General features: G+C 35.0%; 1 protein-coding gene across 1 annotated transcript; it reads right to left on the bottom strand.

Annotated features, from left to right (window-relative positions):
* Positions 1-395: 395 nt before the first annotated feature.
* LOC117109331 (COMM domain-containing protein 10-like) lies at positions 396-8,773 on the bottom strand. The gene is made up of 7 exons (XM_033251610.1): positions 8,620-8,773; positions 6,495-6,585; positions 6,264-6,374; positions 5,640-5,711; positions 4,119-4,202; positions 3,290-3,457; positions 396-2,192 (listed from the first exon to the last, which is right to left on the bottom strand). The coding sequence occupies exons 1-7, from the start codon at positions 8,646-8,648 to the stop codon at positions 2,154-2,156; spliced, it is 594 nt and encodes a 197-aa protein (XP_033107501.1). The 5' UTR covers positions 8,649-8,773; the 3' UTR covers positions 396-2,153.
* Positions 8,774-18,699: the final 9,926 nt, after the last annotated feature.

Here is an 18,699-nt window from a genome sequence, read left to right as displayed (position 1 = left end):
ACAGTTGTAATCTCCCTCAGATATTCTTTTGATACAACATTTTTCGGCCATAGCCCATCACCAGGTATCAAGAAGAGTACCTCTTTGATTTTGGTTTACAGGCATATCATAATCACTTGATGCATTTCTTGAAGCTTAGATATAAAGGTAACTAAAAAAATGACAAGAATAAAGCAAAGGGTGCACCTTTTCAGTTTCTGAGTGTTTAGGGTGGTGTTGTTTTTAATAGGATTTGCTTACATCAAACTTTCGAAATTACATTATAAAACTTTTCTAAATCAAACACACACTGGTAACAACAATAATGATGTCCACCCTCCTGTTCCCACATATCACAGATGAAGGAATCTCATCCTCATTCTCCTAAAGACAATTAAAGCAATACATTTAAAACATTCTTTATAAATTTCCATTTATTTCAATATGAACTAACAGCAAAATTAAATTTGCCCCATAAAATCATATACTGTACATGTACAAATCAAATCAAATCAAATTTATTGGAGCAAACGCTTTTAGTACAGCGGCACTCGTCCACACGACAGTGCATCCATTATTTACAAAATTAAAGTTCTAAAAAGATACTTAATTTAAGTAAACTAAATATAATTCCGAGGTAGGAATTGAACATTTTAGTTTGATTCAAGTCTTAAAATGAAATCACAAATCACAAATAATACTAATAATAAATGAATAATCATAAGTCAATCATGATGCAATAACTTTAATCTTCAACCTTATTTTCCTACCCAGAGTGGGCACAGATTCTCCAATATTACATAGTATGCTGCATTATTGCCCACTTCACTGCTATTAATGTTTCTCCATTTCACAATTTTTGTATAACAATTTAGTATGAACAAGTTGCAGAGCCACTGTCAGGCAGATACATGATTTGAATTCACAGAAAATCTCAATAGTTAAATAATTTTTAAATAAAACAAAAACACAGTAACTCCAAAAAGGAACATTTTAATGATTCAACATTTGATCTATTTGATCATTTTCCAAAACCATGAAAATAATCATTGAAAGTAATAATTTTTAGAATTAAATTTGGACAAAATATTAATAAAGCAGTAATTAATCTACAAATATTTGGTTTGATCCTTTATTTTTCATTTTGATAAAGTGTAAATTGTTACTTTACTGTGAATCAATTCCTGCATAATAGCTTTCTTAAAACATAAACAAAGCAAATTTAGTGGCTGAGGCACAAAACATTAACTTTACAATTACTTATTCAGAGCTGTAGAAAGTTAATTTTTTTTTGCTGGACCAAGGTCTAGTTTTGCTAAAATAATTGCTAGCTCTTATATATCAGCTATTGACTATTGGTCTAGTTTAAATGTATTTTTTGCTAGCCCAGCCCTAAAATACTCAAGTCCCAGACCCAGGACCACCAACTTTTTACAGCTCTGCTTATTACAGTTACTATTATTATTATTGTTGATTTGTTCGCTGATAATGCATCTTTGAAACAGACATAAATTTGTATAACAATTTAGTATCAGACTGCAGAGGCAAGGCCAGGCAGCCACATGGTTTTGATTCAAGACAATCTAAATAGTTAATCAAGTTAATAATATATCTTTGATGCAAAACTTTATTTTCAACCTTATTTTCCTAACCAGAGTGGGCACAGATTTTCCAATATTGCCTGGCATGCTGCATTATTGCCCTCTACACTTCTATTATTACCTACTGTAGTGTCTCCATTTCACAATATTTGTATAACAATTTAGTATGACCAGACTGCAGAGGCAAGGTCAGGCAGATACATGATTTTAATTCACAGAAAATCTCAATAGCTAATCTTATAGTTAATAATATATCTTCACATAATGAATATTTATATTTATGTTTACATTATAAAACTTTTTAATGTAATTTGCAGCTTCTGATATGACCACGGTCGCTCATCTGTGACCATGCTCACCTGTCTGTGACTACACTATGTTCTCTTTGTTGTGAGCCTGCATCTTTAATAAGTGGCCTTTTTGCAACTCATATGCTGCATCGCATCCAATCAAGGACACAGGATGTTTACATTTCAAACAGTCATTGAAGGATGAATGTGGAATCGAACACAATAGTTTCAGCTTGCAAGAGGGTCACTTACAGTGGATGAGGCTCCATACTACCATTGTCCATCAGCTCAGAGAATCAAGTTGCCCCTGGATCATTTCTAGCTGAAATTTTAAGATAAAAAATTACATGTAGAGGTACCGGTACATGAACTTTCTGCTAGGCCTAGGTTTTACTGTAAATCATGTACCTTAAGCAACATTAGACCTTGGATTTGCATTAATGTAAACTAGGTCCCTAGGACTTAACACCACCACATGGGAGGGCTAGTAGTTTTTGGTTTAGGGATTGAATATAAATTAAATTGTTTTCAACCAGACATGATTGATCTATGTAGCAGATTTCAGATTCATTTGTTTTCAAAAGCCATTCCCTTTCGTTAAGCAATGCATGTATATCTGAAATGTTTTATTCAAAAATATAAATATCCATGCTCAAAAAAGTCATATGTAAAACCTATGGCAAACACTGAATTAAGCCTACATCTGTGCTATGTTTTCAATGCATGTAAAATTTTATATTTTAAAAATGTATTTATCTAAACCCTGAGCTGATGTGTATTGTAGCCATGGGCAGGTGAGGAAGTGATGCAGGGAGAGGGGGAAGCTGATAAGCCACAGAACTTACAAGAACATGAATGAAAGGAGCTGTGATTGCTGCACCACAACTTGTGAAACTTTTATATGCTAGATGACTGTCCATTTTAACAAACAAAGTATCAAGCAATAAGATTTGAAAGAGTTTGAGCCTCCATAGCCTGATTTTTAGTGAGTAATGTTGACAGAAACCTAATTTCCAAATTTCATCATGGCTGGACAACACAACATTTTTATTTTGGCCTTATCACTATCATTATTATTATCATTGCTTGCCTTGTTACTACTGAGCTCAAAAACACTAACTTTGAATTAAGAATATTTTATTCCTTTGCCGCCAATTCCATTAAGATGGAAATGGTTATTTTTTTAGGTGAAAACATTTTACATTAAAACCATTATTACCAAAGAGTTAAGAGATTAAATTCAATAGTTTAAGTTTGTATTAAAATTCAAAGATTGAGTTATCTTAAGTCTTGTCATGACAATTGTAATTGAAGCAGCTTTATTATTGCATTTTGATTCATTCATTTTTTCTGCCATAAAACAAATCTAATTTTTTAGATTCAATTTCTCATTTTTTGAAATTAAAAACTAGTGCTTACCTGGTTATAGAATTCATATAACTGTTGATGATTAAATTCAATGCGAACTCTGTCATTAGCACCGTTGTCTTTACTGATTCCAAGTTCAAATATAGCATTCGGTAGCTTCATCTTAGCTTGTCTTGCTTCTGACATTTCAAGATTTAACCGCCACTTTACCTCTGAAAGCTATGAGAGGTATCAAAAAGATATACTGTTTCTTTCAAGATACACTTTATATAATGACCAATATGGATGATTTACAGTATGTGCCATAACAAAGAAGCTCGAGGACCTTGCCAAGGCTCCTTTAAGCCCTGCTATCTTAGGGGCTGGCAGATTGATAGACATTATTATTAGTTATCATAATTAATAATTATCTCACTTCAGTTTTACTGTGATGATGGATGGTTATTACATACCCAGTTATGAAATAATTAATTTACTTGATACCCTAATTAATTAAAAAAATATATATATACAGGAACAGTGCGTTGAGAATAACAACATAAATGTTATATGTTTCACCACTATTGTGGATCCTTTAGGGATGTAATTTAATTTATTATGAGGTTAGCTTAGACAGAGTATGTATAGATTATTTTATATCCCTATCAAAAATAGATTAATATTATTATTATTATTATTCATCCGTTTTCTGCCTACTGGCAGGTTCATAGCAGTCAATTTCTAAAATTTTCTCTATCATACGATTTTGTTCATGATGTCATAGCTTATTGTTATTATTATTATTATTATTATTGCATTTTTTTAAAATACAGCGCTTAGAGACAATATACCATAATGCACAAAACAAATCCCCAATCATTACTATAACAATGTATTTTACCTGGTTTGGTGGTAATGTCCGCTGTCGTAGCTTATCAACTACATTCTTCCCACCAGATGTCCAAGCTTTGACGAACACAGAAATCTGGGTAGAAAAAGAATTGATAATGATGATTCATAAAATCCCTAATTATGGATCAACTGTATATGAATAAAATATGAGAAAGGTTAGATTTGATGATCAAAATTATGAATTACCAAATAGGAACAACTCTAAAAAAACATAATTCATAAAATAAAAAAGCATTCTTTCCTAAATATGACATATAAGTGTATCAATTCCGTTATTGTTGTTGTTAGTGGCATCATCACAGTTGTCAGTAACCTCAATATGCAAAAGATGATTAAATTTTATATTATAAAATATTTATATAATATAAATATATATAATATCATTATCATACTTAATTTCTTTTAACCATATTGCTAAATTGAACTCTTGAATGTGGAGCCTGTCAGGTCATTAAACTATTAATAGATATAACATATGAAGATTTTCTTAGGCCTTATATAAATAACCATAAGTAACTTTACACAAGCTCAAACTATTCTTAAGAACAGACTAATAGTACAAGTCTATAGGGAGTCATGTCAGCAATATTTCTTTAATCCTATCTAATACCAGGTAGCTTATTATGGATTTGTGTTTCTGGTTAAAAATGGGGGCAATGATGTATTGACAACAATTGTTTAATCTCTAGATTTAAGATGGTCACGCATCAGCAGTTTCATTTTCATCCAACAGCGACTAACTCAACAATAAGACGTGACCTCACAAACAGAACATGACAAAATTCCAAACTGGTCGGCCCAGGAATTATTAGCAAGAGGACCAACAAGAATTGAGGCCAAGTGCATCCCGTAGACAAGTACTGGACTTTGTCAAAAGCCTGAACAGACCATGCCATACTATTAGCTTTCACCACATCATCATATATCATCAATATTTTTCTGTTGGACATTAATGCGAGCATGGGGAAATCTGCACAAACCTTGGGGACACAAAAAGGCATTCTCTACGCAAATAAATGAAATGAACTTTAGCAATCTTTGTAGGCATCCAGGAGTACTGGTCTAATTTCACCATCTAGATTAGAATGTATTAGGAACATTAACTTATTGTCTGCAACAGAAAAATTTAACATATCATTTAAGGTATTAAGGGATTTGCCTCTGAACCTCACCCAGGATCAATGTGACAATCAACAGGCCTGACAATAAAATACTGTTATTATACAAAATGTATGTATTTATTTTATTCTATTTTATTTATTGGGGCTGAGGGGGATAGTTAAGAAAGGGGCCAAGCTCGATTAGACTTGTCTATTTCTTGGCTCCTATTGTATACCATTTGTTTGTTTTTTTGCGTATACAATAAAGAAGAAGAATTAAAATGTGCTTTAGAATGGACATGTTTATCAGTCACATTGAAGCATTTATATGCATCCTCTTATTCTTCACATTGCAGATCCATGTCAAAGCTAATATCAACGTTCATGGTGTAGAGTAAGTATAACTCTACCTTGTCATCCTCTAGTCCTATATTACGCAGTTGTTGTGAAAGAACAGCAGGTTTTGCGAGATGGTATGCAGCCTGAAAAAAACAAAGGTAATGTGCATTACTTTATATATATAATGTACAGATGAAAATGCCATTTTTTTTATTAATATCATAACAAGATTTTACAATTTGAGTAAACATAAACAAGTTCCCTCCTGAAAAATGTTGCAATTTTTTCATGACACACATGGATACTAAAAGCATTAATTCAAAATGGGTGGAGAAGAAATGTATCCTTTATATACAGCAAACAGGGTGAATAAGGCTACAACACATCTTGGTTGACAGATTTATTGACTGGCATAGGATCACTACATAAGACTATACAATATTGTTCAATATTCAATATTTTAAAGTTTATTTTTTAAAACATTAATAGAAAAATAACGCTTAAAAAGGAACAACATTTCAACTCCATCTTGAACTTCAGAATGACTTCAAGATGTGGTAGAAACATCGCTCCTTTTTAAGCATTATTTTTTTATTAATGATTTGTCATAAAGTTTGAAATATTTAATTATGATGGCTTGTTTCTCGGCCTTTGAAGTTGGCTTCTTACAATTGGTCGACCCGATGGTACATTACCTGTTGTAAAATGAAGGCTGTAGTCTGTAGTACCAGTTGTAAGTTTGCAGGCTGTAAATCCAATGCACCTTCTAACATTTCCTCTTCTTCCTCTGTGAACGGTTTCTCATCCTGAACATGAACTGTATATATTAGCAGACAATAGCTGACAATAATATGTACACTACATTCTCACAATGAGAAAAGCAATTAAATGAATTAAGGCCTAAACGACCAATTACAACAAATTACCTTCAAATGAAGTTTCTGAAGAATTCTTGACAGTAACCGTGGAAACTTTGAAGCATCTATATCATTTATCAAAGCTACAGCCCTTTTGATACTGTGGAGGAAATAAATAGACACAATGGGTAAAACTCAACATTCAGTATACAGGTTATCAATTACACCATGGCTATTCTTCCAACATGCTCTAGTGTATTAAGATAACGAGACTGAAGTTTAAGGTTAAGGGTCAAGCAAGCTCCACTAATTAACACCTTGGAGCATTAGTGTAAATTATTTAAATTTCAAGGGGCATACTGTACATCAAAAACCAGCTTAAATTTACAAGGAAAATAGAGGTGCAGAATCATAACTACACTGCATTATACATTTATTTAAAACCCTTGTAATTGTACATGTTTTAATGTCTTAATATATTTTTCTTATACAGTTTTAAAAAATGTGACGACCTTGAGAAAGAACACCATCTTTTCTTTTTGGTCAACAAGTTTTAAATGTATATTAAATGTATACTTTTCGTGAATAAATAAAGCTTTTGATTGATTGATATATAAAGCTATAGTACTGAATATAAATGCATTGTATGATGACTAGCCTAGGCTAGGCACCACACGATGCGTGACGTCACACACTTTAATTAGTGTCATTAACCCAGTTCAGCCAAGCGTGTTTTTGTCAACAAAGGCCTTAAGAAAATATTCATACAAAATGCTTTTTGATTGGTTGAGACGTTTTCTTCTGGTCAGTCAGGTCACTCAGGGGTCGAAGTAGTATACCATTTTGGTTTTTTCCGAAATCGGTCAACATTTATCGAAGTTATCAGCTTTTGCAAATTTCATTAAAATTTATCGTTTTCTTCCAGAGTATTGTGAATAATAATGTTCAATTTGTTAATATTGAAGATTAGTTTATATATCTAAGAGTTTATTCGCCAAATATGAATGTAATACGAGGCGTAGCAATATTTTTTTTTGGCATAGCAAAATCGATGATCAGCTATGGATCAGGTATTGTGTCCACTGTCGCGAGGTAAACTATAACGATCTTAACGAAAGTGCTGGATATAAACGGCAATATTTTTTATGTAAATAAAATAAATGTGTTTAAAAAGTAAACTAAATGATAATAATAATAATAATAATAATAGTAATAATTTTGTCATATATCTATATTTATGTATAGTTTTTATTATATTATATAGTTTGCAAAATGTTATACACCATTAAATAAAGCCCGTCACAAATTGCGCCAACATTTTGTCGGACAATGCAATTACACTGAGAATGCGATAAGGCTTGCAAGCACAAGACTTTTTTATGACCTATTTTTTTTATTTATTTATTTCTTTAAATTTATTTATTTATTTTATTATTTTTTTTTTTTCAAATTTCAATTTCGGGATTGAGGGTCAAAGGTCATTTGAAAAATTAAAAAATTTTCAGGTCGTTGTGTATTAAAGCTAAGGCCAACATCATACATGACCAATGTAATTTGCAGTAAAAAATTTACAATCAAAATTTACATTTACAAAAATTAACAGGAATATATGGCAAAAGTGGCAGAAGTATTATTGTTAACATGCAACTTGCTATAAACGCGCTCAGAAACTTCAAATGTTTATAAAACCGTAACCAGTGGCTCAATTTTCCTCAAATAAAGTTTTTTTTTATGATGCTAAGAATGAGTAGGCCTAGGCCTAGTTTTTTGTGTTTTTTTTGTGTTTTTTTTTTTATTCAACTTTGTATTTATCATGTGGTGCCTAGGCCTAGCTAGCTAGTAGGGGGACTAGGCCTAGGTAGGCCTATAATCAATAAATTGACACAAAATATTTAATATGGTTCATTTTTTAATGCATTTAATTTGCTACATGTTATTTTGCTTCTTTAACTTCTATTGTAGGCCTAGACCTAGCTAGCCTAGGCTTTATTAGAAAATGGGCCTAGCCTATGCCCTAGTCTCTAGACCGGGAGTAGTAGCCTGGTAATAGTAGGCCTAGGCTAGGCCTAGAACAGAAGGCTAGGCCTAGACACCTTTTTGGGGGCCCAGGCCTATGTGCCTCTATGGCCTGGCTAGGCCCCTAGTAGGCCTCGCCTACGTTGTACAATAACTAATGAAACATCTCCATTCATACCTTTGTGTTTCGGTAAACATTAATGCCATCTTCAATTGCACTAGCTACACTTTCCTTTTCAATAAACAAGTTCATATCACAAATAATTCATATGAAGTGTAGGGCCTTGACTAGGAGGCTCAGTGTACAGCCAGTGTAGATACTAAAAGCGTCAGCACACACGTCAGCATCTAATGAAACGCGTTTCCGTTATCATAAATGGGACCGTTCCACGAACCCTGCCGCTTGATTAGTTGCTATGGTCTCACCGTCTCACAAAACAATCCTGGCCCTGTCCTCATTGGTCAGTTGGTAAGTTAATTGACACTCCAGAATGGTCCATAAAGAACTAGAACATCATCGTAATCCTTTTATGTTGGTTCCCTGGTAAAATACTGGTGAAAACATGAGAAGTTGTGCTCTTATGATCATCATATTTGATTATCACCATAATGGAAAATGTGCGTGCTGTGCATGGGCCCTAACAATAGCATACAGGCCTACTGATTGGTCAGATACCGTATAAAGTTTGATTGACACACCCGAAAAATTAAATTTGATATGTTGATGAATATGATGAACTATGTTCATCCATTATAATGAGCATCATGCAAATAGCAGGGGTGGCGCCAGCAGGGCCCCCGTCGGGGAGAGCTGCCCCTCCCCACCCCGTCGGGGAGAAAAAGCACAGTTCGTCGGGGAGAAAAAATATTATATGTATTTTTTTACATATTCGTAGACTCTAAAATCGATTAAATAAGCCTTTGAAACCCCTAAGTTGTCAAAATTTACCACTTTCGAAGCCTTTTAATCGAAGCTCGACCACACCCCCACTTTGCTTTTCGGGGAAATCTGACCTTTCATTGGGGGCGTCGGCCCTCCGTCGGGGACCTTGGCCCACCGTCGGGCAAATCCTGGCGCCAACTCTGTAAAAATGTGTAGTCAAAGTGCAAATTTAAAGAGTATATATATCACAACAATATAAATATATTTAAATTAATTGTACACTGTATTACAAAACAAATAATTTACAAGCGCCAAAGCACAATTTTTTACAGGCGCCACCCCTGTAAAAATGTGTTGTCGAAGTGCAAATTTAAAGAGTATATATATCACAACAATATAAATATATTTAAATTAATTTTACACTGTATTACAAAACAAATAAAAACTATTTATCTTCGTGTATATGTTTAATTATGACAAATTAACAAATTATACCGGCCAAGTATTATTTCATGTAGACCTATCGTATTCCCGTATACTATACTGTATGATAGTGTACTTGAACTTGAACAAATGCCATTTATGTTTGCCTTTCGTTGCTATTCCATAATCCTCCCATTTCTCATCTAGGCCTTGTGTCCAAAATGTTCGTTCAATGATCGAAAATGTAGTGCGTTACAGAAAATAATTATAACTCATTGCACAATATTTGCTGCGGTCCGAGGTTTCTACAACTTGTACCTGTGACCATCCGCTTATATACTGCCCTCACTACATTTATTTTTATTTACCCCAAATCTTTCGTCTGGTAGATCCAGGTCAGTGGGCCGGGTCGGGTTGTTTAATTTACTTGCATATTTTTTAAACGTTTTAAGTGATTTAGTTTGAAGTGATACTTGAGTGAATTTTTTATACTGAACTGCATATCCTTTTTATTTTTGTTTTTGTAACTTCCTGGATGCACTAACGGATTCAAGATTCAAAATATTTTATTGCAAATTGAAGGAAAATTTGAAATGTACAGAATAATTTAAAGTAATAATATTAAAAATGTTTAAAATATTAAAAATACTCCATTTAAGTTAGTTGAAAGTGAGACAACTATATATAGGGCCTAGGCCTAGTTGTTTCAGGTTGAAATAAGAAAACAAGAGGAGACATTACAACTTCAAAATACAAAGGGGAATGTACGAAACTTGAAAAACAAAAACAATCACAAAAGAGCATAAATAAGGGAGACATACAAATGAGCAATTATACCGAGTATAATACTGAACACGGACTAAATCCTACAGGATTTGTTTTTTTCCGTTTTCAACAGTGATGTTGAGTGCAACTGTAGGCCTATCAATAAAGTTGAGAGCAACTGGCAATGGTGTCAGTCTTTTTCGATGGCTGGGCTGTAACCGCGTTAACTTTCTTTTGGCGTCTTTCTAGTCAGTGTTTGTACCATAATTTCTTAAAAACAAGTCCCCATTATTTCAAACAACACCAATCTTTGATTTTGCAGGCATAATCGGTCGTCAGCACAAGAATACGATTATTCATCGGCCTCATACAATTATTCCTGTTGAATTTAATAATAAAATATTGACACATCATCTGTAGTTTGCGTGTATTTTTTACAGTTTACAAAGGTGTAAACGCCAATGTGTCTAATGCAATCACGTCATTAACAGTTTCTTGACATAGGTAAGTTCCTTGAAAATGACCCGGAATGTTTTTAGGTTTTACTTTGCAAATGTACGAACCTTGATTAAATGGCAATTAATACATATTGGAAATAATTGTTGAAACGAAATATGCGTCGACAGCTGACGTCTGTGATGACATAGCCATTAGAGAATCCAAACAAAGACCAATAGACCTCTAGAATTCATGTTTAAAGACAACTACATGAGAGACCTATAAGCCACTAGAACCATAATATGAGAGACCATTGGCAACTTACATAGTGTACTTGTCGTTGCATACATAAGCCGATATTATGATGATTAATAATAGGCCTATATAGTAATGAAGTAATGAAATAGATTTATTCTACAAGCTTTCGCAAATTTAAACCGCCACTTGGCCATTTCATGGTGATCATAATGTGATTTGCCAAAGGTTATTTCATCGCGAGAAAAACATTTTATTTTTAATATTGTAGCAGCTAGGCCCGAGACTCTTGGGCGATCAGCGGAAAGTTGTGGATGTTTATAAATTGAATAAGCAATTGACTCCATGCTAATCAGTCTAAAACGATCTTAAGTGTTGATAATGCTCTTTTTCCCACGATTAACCAGCATTAGCCTATAAAGAGTATTTTTTTAAAGAAATAATATCGCTTGGAATTATTGCGAAGACAAGCCTAATAAGATGCAGAAAACATAAGATGCTGACAAAGAGCATGGCGGTACCCCAATTTTTCGACCGCAATGTATTTTAATTTTTTTACCCACATGGTGGAGGCTGAGGTAGTTTTGGACTCACGACTATCTCCCAACTTTCAATACAAATATGCGCCCTTGCAAAAGAGATGTTAGATAGATAATCTAATTCTCTATGGAACCACTTCAAGTATGCCTATTTCATTAAAAACAAAATCAATATTTATTTTTTCGAAATTATTTGTACAATAGCCAGGGGCGGATCCAGAGATGTCCAAAAAGGGGGCATAAAGTTGGGCCGATCGAGACAACACTGTCCTAGGGGTCGGGGGTGCATTCCCACGCGAAATGTTTGTGTTCTAGACGCCCGAAAATAACATTTGAGGCGTTCTGGGCTATCATTTTTTTCTTTTTCTTTTTTTTTACCTCCCAAAAGGGGAGGGGGCAGGGCCGGGCCGCCCTACCCCTAAATCTGCCCCGGTAGTTCTGCATTTAGCACATGCCTCCGCGGTGTTCGAAAAGCGCAGTTTATTTTCACAATAATGTCTCCAAGTAGACCAAGCGATTTTGGAACACATAATCAGCTTCATCTTTGGAATATAACAGCATATCATAAATAATTACGGAAACATATAGCTACTACATACTCACGGATGCACAAATTTAGTAATGTTTTGTTTTAACTGCCATTTATTTACTTGTACCGGGTAGTTTATATAATAATAGAATAGAAAAATAGAAATGTTTCCATTGCATTGTGCAAGTGTTTTAGATTTAGTGTGTACACAAAGCAATAATATTGCTATGAAAATGTGTGACATCTTTTTATAGTTATACCAACATGGCGGTGAACAAAGAAAATAGTAGACCATCACTTGTTATGATATGCCTTAAATATTGATATGAATTAGAACGCACTAAAACTAATTGTATAATGAACAGTATATTTCCTGAATCCTATTGTTTGAATCAGGTAGAGATTGACAAAAAAACCCCGCCTTGACATGAATTCCCAACGTTAAATAAACTGTTAAAATTTTGAATATTGCCTCGTAAAATAGGCAACTGTTCTATATATAAAAAAAAAAGCTACAGCAAGCTTGTAAGCATCATCCGAACTATTAACATTAAGACGGAAAAGTAAAAAAAAATGTTTTGAGAGTAAATCTAATGTGGGCTATATGTAGGTCTGTGGTATTTAATTTTCGTCATTCCAGTGTTTTTGCTTCTTTGTGTGTTAAATTATGTCAGTCGTTTTCATCTTGAATGACGTCATTTCGTCGATTAGAACTCTAAATTCGATTCATATTGCATTTTGTAGGATCTTCTTTCTTATAATACGTTGCTAGCCTCAGAGTTGCATTACGAAGAACAGAATGAACAATTCGTAAGTGATAAAATGGTCTTCAAATTTTACGGTGAAGCCAATTAGAATATACTGGTATACAAGGTCAGATTATATTTTTAAAAACAATAAGCTTACTCGCATCAGCATCATCAGGAAGACTTGAAAATATAAATTAAAACTTTCACAAAACAATCAAGAGAGGTCGCCTTCTTTTAGGTAAAACGATCTATCTTAACTTTCTATTTGAGCTGGGATTATTACGTGGTCAATTAACTTAGAAGGTAAAGGAGGACAACACAAGTTCTCATCCTCAAAATTTTCTTTTAATTTAGGGCTTATGTTATATATGGCCTGAAATAACTGAATATAAGCATTTTTATTATGGCTTTATTTATTACAAACATATTCTTTCACCATCATTACACATTGAGGCCATTCTTTTAGGTAAAACGATCTATCTTAAATTTCTTGAGTTTTGGACTATTATGTGTTTAAATACCGTAACTTAGAAGAAGAATAACCCTAAAAAACCCTTAAAAAATTTTGTGATTTTAATTCTAATTTCGTCGGAATTTATCAGAACTCCCTAAAATGTGCAATTTTTTTTAGAGGAAATTGGTATAATTTAACAAGAAATGCGCGTGAAGCTCGCGAAATTTGAGATTTTTAGGCACTTTCAGGGGGTGAAAAGGGCATCTTCAAGGGGTAGGGAAAGATTTTCCACAGATGAATATTTCCCCTTGTCCCCTGGTGGTTACGCCACTGCGGAGAATATCTGGCGGCCTAGATCAAAGGAGCTATGGACACTTTTTGAAGTGGAGAAGGGGTTGCAGGGTGTTATGAGTCTGGTCATTATGATAGCTTCCTTTTTATTCTTGTCTTTATTTTTCTCTTCTCTTTTTCTTTTCCTTTTTCCTTTCCTTTTCTTTTCCCCTTCTTTCTCTTTCTTTCCCTCCCTCTCCCCTCTTTCTTTTCTCTTATTACCCAGCCCGGTACGACGGCTTTGTCAGCTCGGTAAAAACCTTTGGGAGGGGGAAGTCTGCCCCCTTCCCCCGCCTGTTACGCCACTGTCATAATATTATAGTATAGTTAATAAAGCTTAGTAAATTATAGTTAGGCCAAGTTGTCCTGGATATTAAGTAGATCCCCGATAAAAAGTACATGAGAAATTTGTTGGCGTTTCATTTTCACTACATATATAATGGTGATGATGATGATGAATTTTACTATGTAAAATCTCAGCCCCAACCATGGTGAGGCTGAGGTGGTTGTGAAGTCACGTTTTCGAAGTATGTAAAGTACATAGGCCTACTCAAAGACAATGTTTTTTAGCTTTAATAAGATCTCTATGGTTGTTGAAATCCCTGATAAGAGACCATGAAAATTTTTTTTGACGCTTCATTTGGACTATGGTGATGTGATGATAATGAATTTTACTTAAAGTTTCGTTTCTGGCCATCTAGAAATACTATTTCCTCAAATTTTCGCACCCCAGTTCCAACCATGATGAGTCTGAGGTGGGTGTCGACTCACAAAATGTCCTCCCCCTCCACCTTTCAAAACAGATCTCCGCCCTTCCTTGGGTATGACAACTGCATCAAATCGGCACCTGACACAAGGTATGTCTTGTGACTGATGAGAGGGGTGCATACTGTAAATTTGTTTTTAAGATGTGATCTGGGTTTTCATGCCCAATTTTCGTGATTATGACTATTTTGGTTAAGAAAAAAAAGGAAAATATATACAAATTTAATTATGAGAGTGTAATTTCCGGCCATCTAGAGGTGCCCTAATCATAAATTTTCTTACCTCAGCCCCAACCATGGTGTGGCTGAGGTGGGTGGTAGTTCAGTCTGTGAAAGTCCCTCCCTGGGTCACCTCTCTTTCGAATTCCTGGATCCGCCACTGTTGATTTATTATAACTATTGTGCGCCTATTAATATTATTTATGATGCGTCCCTGGCTACGTCCCTGGATACAACTTGCCCGTGGTTAGATAGATACATTGTGACTCTTGTCATTACCCATCTAATATCATGTTGACAAACGAATAAAATCACAAAAAAAAAATCATAAGGGCTTCGCCTTTGGGGGGGTGGGGGGGGGGGGGGGGGGGGGGGGGGGGGGGGAAACAGGATTGCAGCCCAGCCTGAAACCCCTCTGACGGTGGTTGACAGTGTTAGAAGACAGTCGATCGAAACATAATTATAACATAGTGCATCGTCATTTTGACAGACTTTCGGAAAAGTACGGTAGTAGTCAGCAAACTGATTTTCTGCAAACTGGATGTTACGGTATTAGACATTCGGCAAACTGGGTTTTCGGTAGATTGGAGTTAGAAATTTGGCATTCGGCAAACTGTCATTCAGTAAATTGGAGGATACCAGATTGGGTCAATCACCAATTTTCTGATCATAATCGTGTCTTTCAACTGCTAAAAATTTACTGGATTCACCTGCTCATCCCGTTTAATCTATTCCTGAATGCTCTTGCTCATTATCATGTAACTCACAATCATGGTGACATTCAATCTACCTGATTCAGTTGCTCACATTCACTTGGCTCGCTTGCTCAATCTACCTGGTTCAGTTGCTCACATTTACTTGGTACACTCAACCCGGTTCATTTGCTCACATTCACTTGGTACACTCAATTGACCTAGTTTAGTTGCTCACGATTCACTTGCCTTGCTCAATCTACTTGGTTCAGTTGCTCATATTCACTTGGCTCGCTTGCTCAATCTACCTGATTCAGTTGCTCACATTCACTTGGCTCGTTCAATCTACCTCATTTCGTTGCTCACAATTCACTTGCAGTGGCGGATCCAGCGGGGGGAGGGGGAAATATGAGGGCCCGTGCCCATGTCAAGCCAAAAAATAAAAAGAGCGAGAAAAATTTGAGTTAAAAAGAGGAAAAAGGAAAAAAGGAGTGTACCCAGAAGTTCAGTGGCGATCCAGCATTGGGGTGAAAGGAGAGCTTGATTATTTGCCACTTATTTACACCAACCACTGTGGGGCTGAGGTAGGCGTGGCGGCGAGAACATCATATGTGCCCCCGCCCCCGTCAGAAATTCTCTGGATCCGCCCCTGAGTTGGTACACTCAACCTATCTGGTTCAGTTATTCACAATTTACTTGGCATACCCAGAATATACCTGGTCCAGGCTTGGCTTACTCAATCTACCTGTATCTACCACTTACCAGGTTCACACCCCTCCCCCCCCCCACCCGTCCACACACACAGACAGTATTTATGTGCAGCCTCTATCATTTGCTGACACATGTGCACAACTGATTCTTGAGTCAGTAACTGAGTCTCATCAAATGTTCATATTCCAAAGAGAGGATACATTGCCTTAGTCATCCAGTTTCTATTCTACACTTCCACTCCCTGGTACTCACTGCCTGCATGCCTTTCCCCTTTAACGCAATATAAATTTGTTCCTCTTCATTAATATTTACCTTGATTCAATTCAATTTTCAATTTGTGTCATTTGTAACCTATACCTTGTAGTGCTATTAGCCATCGTGGCTGGCGGAACCGGTGGGGGGGGGGGGCGGAGGTCCGGGCCCTCCCACTTTTTTGCACAAAATATGTCTGGAGATTTTTGTATGATCGGAAAGAAATGCAAGAAAGGAAAGAGGGAAGAAAGAAAGAGGAGAAGGATAGGAAAGAGAATGTTTATCCAGTCCCCGACCGAGTTACATTTTCTCGCAATTCACATTGGCGGATCTGGGGGAGGGGGTCATGGATCCTTACCCCTACCTTGGGCAACAAAAAAAAGGGGGAAAAAAGAATTTTAGACCTACCTTTTCAGGACCCGTGAGCTGATTTTTATTTATTTTTGTTACAATAAGAAAATTAGAATTTAAGAACATAAAAGTCATTAAAACACACTTCAAATGTCGGGAAAGCACATTTCCCGCCATTTAGGAATCAAAATTTTCCAGTGGGAGAACCCCCGGACCCCCCTTTCTTTTTGCGATTTATCGCTTTATGGTAAAATAATAACCGAAAGGTCCACTGATTAATCTCAGATAAGATAGTATAATACATACTCCAAGTATCGAAATACACGCCATCTTGTCGGGATTCAATATTTCGACATTAATTACCGGTATGTCATCATCAGGAATGATGAAAAATAATATGTATGCAACTACTCAATTTTTGGTTATGTATGTATACACACATAAGGCCTATTTACTGTAAAAACAATGGGGAAAATTTACCTGGCCGTTTTAAGAGGGGAAAACCTTGTATTTTGAAGAACTTAAAATTAAAGTCATTAAAAGACACTTCAGAAGTCGGGAAAGCTCATTTTCCACCATTTAGAAATCAACATTTTCCCTGGGAGGAACCCGAACCTCCCTTTCTCTTTGGGTTCATTGATTCATATCAAGAGGGGAAAACCTTGAATTTTGAAGAACTTAAAAGTAATTAAAAGACAACTTAGAAGACAGAAAGCTCATTTTTCGCCTTCTAGGAATCAAAATTTTCTCGGGGGAGAACCCCGGGACCCCCTTTCTTTTTGGGATTTAACGATTAATTGAAAAAAAATATGTAACCAACTACTCTTTTTTATTTTAACAGGCCTATTTACTGTAATAAGAATGAGAAAGTTTACCAGACCGTTTTCAAGAGGGAGAAAACCTTGAATTTTGAAGAACAACACCTACCTCAAAAGTCGAGAAAGGTCATTTCCCACCATCTAGAAATCAAAAATTTCCTGTGATGGGAGGGGGGACCCGGATCCCCTTTCGTGTTTGGGAAAATGTTGACCCACACCCCCTAGATTTGATTCCAGATCTGCATGATTCTATTTTCCATTCATCTTATAAGGTGGGGGGATCCCCCACTTTAAAAAACGCTCCTCCGGCCCTGGCCATTTGCTGGGAGATTCCCATAAAAAGTACTTGTATTCAAATTAATTAATAATCTTCATGCTTTTAAACCAACACATGTAAATTAACTGACGTGTAAACTGATATGTGTGATCTGATATTTTTAATAAATCTTGTAGTAATACTTAACACATAGTACATTCTGTAATATCAAATAATAGAATACAAATAAGACACATGGTTGAAAGAAAATTAATTTTGCAAATGGCTGCAATGATTATATAATATATATTTCATTATATATCTACATAATATGCACATAATTATATTATATCATATTAACTGCTGTAAATATATAAATGATAAAATATAATTATACACAAACTCATAGGCCTATATATATAATATAAAATCAGGGGAAGATGGGAGTAAGTAGTAGTATTACTTGTACCAATTTGGAACCCAGCAACTACTGTAATACGTTTATTCCTATATAAGTCCAAAATACAGAGATCTATTCAAAACTGCTAATAAAAAACTAAAACTATAATTGAAAAATGTCACTCATACAGGTACTCCCTTTATACTTAGAATTTGGTGAGGTACCAGGAACGGGTGTTATTTTGTAAATTATTATGTTTCCAAAATGCTTGATTAACATCATGTAATGTAATACATGTAATGTAATATTGATAGCCTTTTGATTAGGAATCAACAAATCTTCTGACAATAAGAATAATTAACAGTTGTATGCACCATATACAGTATCTGTCTCTTATACACATCTAGATGTGTATAAGAGACAGGGTAAA

The sequence above is a fragment of the Anneissia japonica genome, unplaced genomic scaffold (genome assembly GCF_011630105.1).
Source record: "Anneissia japonica isolate Jap-2015-1 unplaced genomic scaffold, ASM1163010v1 scaffold288010_len917306_cov203, whole genome shotgun sequence".
NCBI lineage: Eukaryota > Metazoa > Echinodermata > Crinoidea > Comatulida > Comatulidae > Anneissia > Anneissia japonica.
The sequence above is the reverse complement of the archived record's forward strand: the minus strand, read 5'-3'. Positions and strand labels throughout refer to the sequence as shown.

What these genes read in the sequence shown, in the direction of transcription:
- LOC117109331 (XM_033251610.1), bottom strand. Translation starts at nt 8,648, where the DNA reads ATGGCATTAATGTTTACCGAAACACAAAG. An exon ending in TTCAGAAACTTCATTTGAAG is followed by an intron (nt 6,375 to 6,494) that starts GTAATTTGTTGT and finishes GTTCATGTTCAG; the next exon opens with GATGAGAAACCGTTCACAGA. An exon ending in TATATGAATTCTATAACCAG is followed by an intron (nt 2,193 to 3,289) that starts GTAAGCACTAGT and finishes TTAAAATTTCAG; the next exon opens with CTAGAAATGATCCAGGGGCA.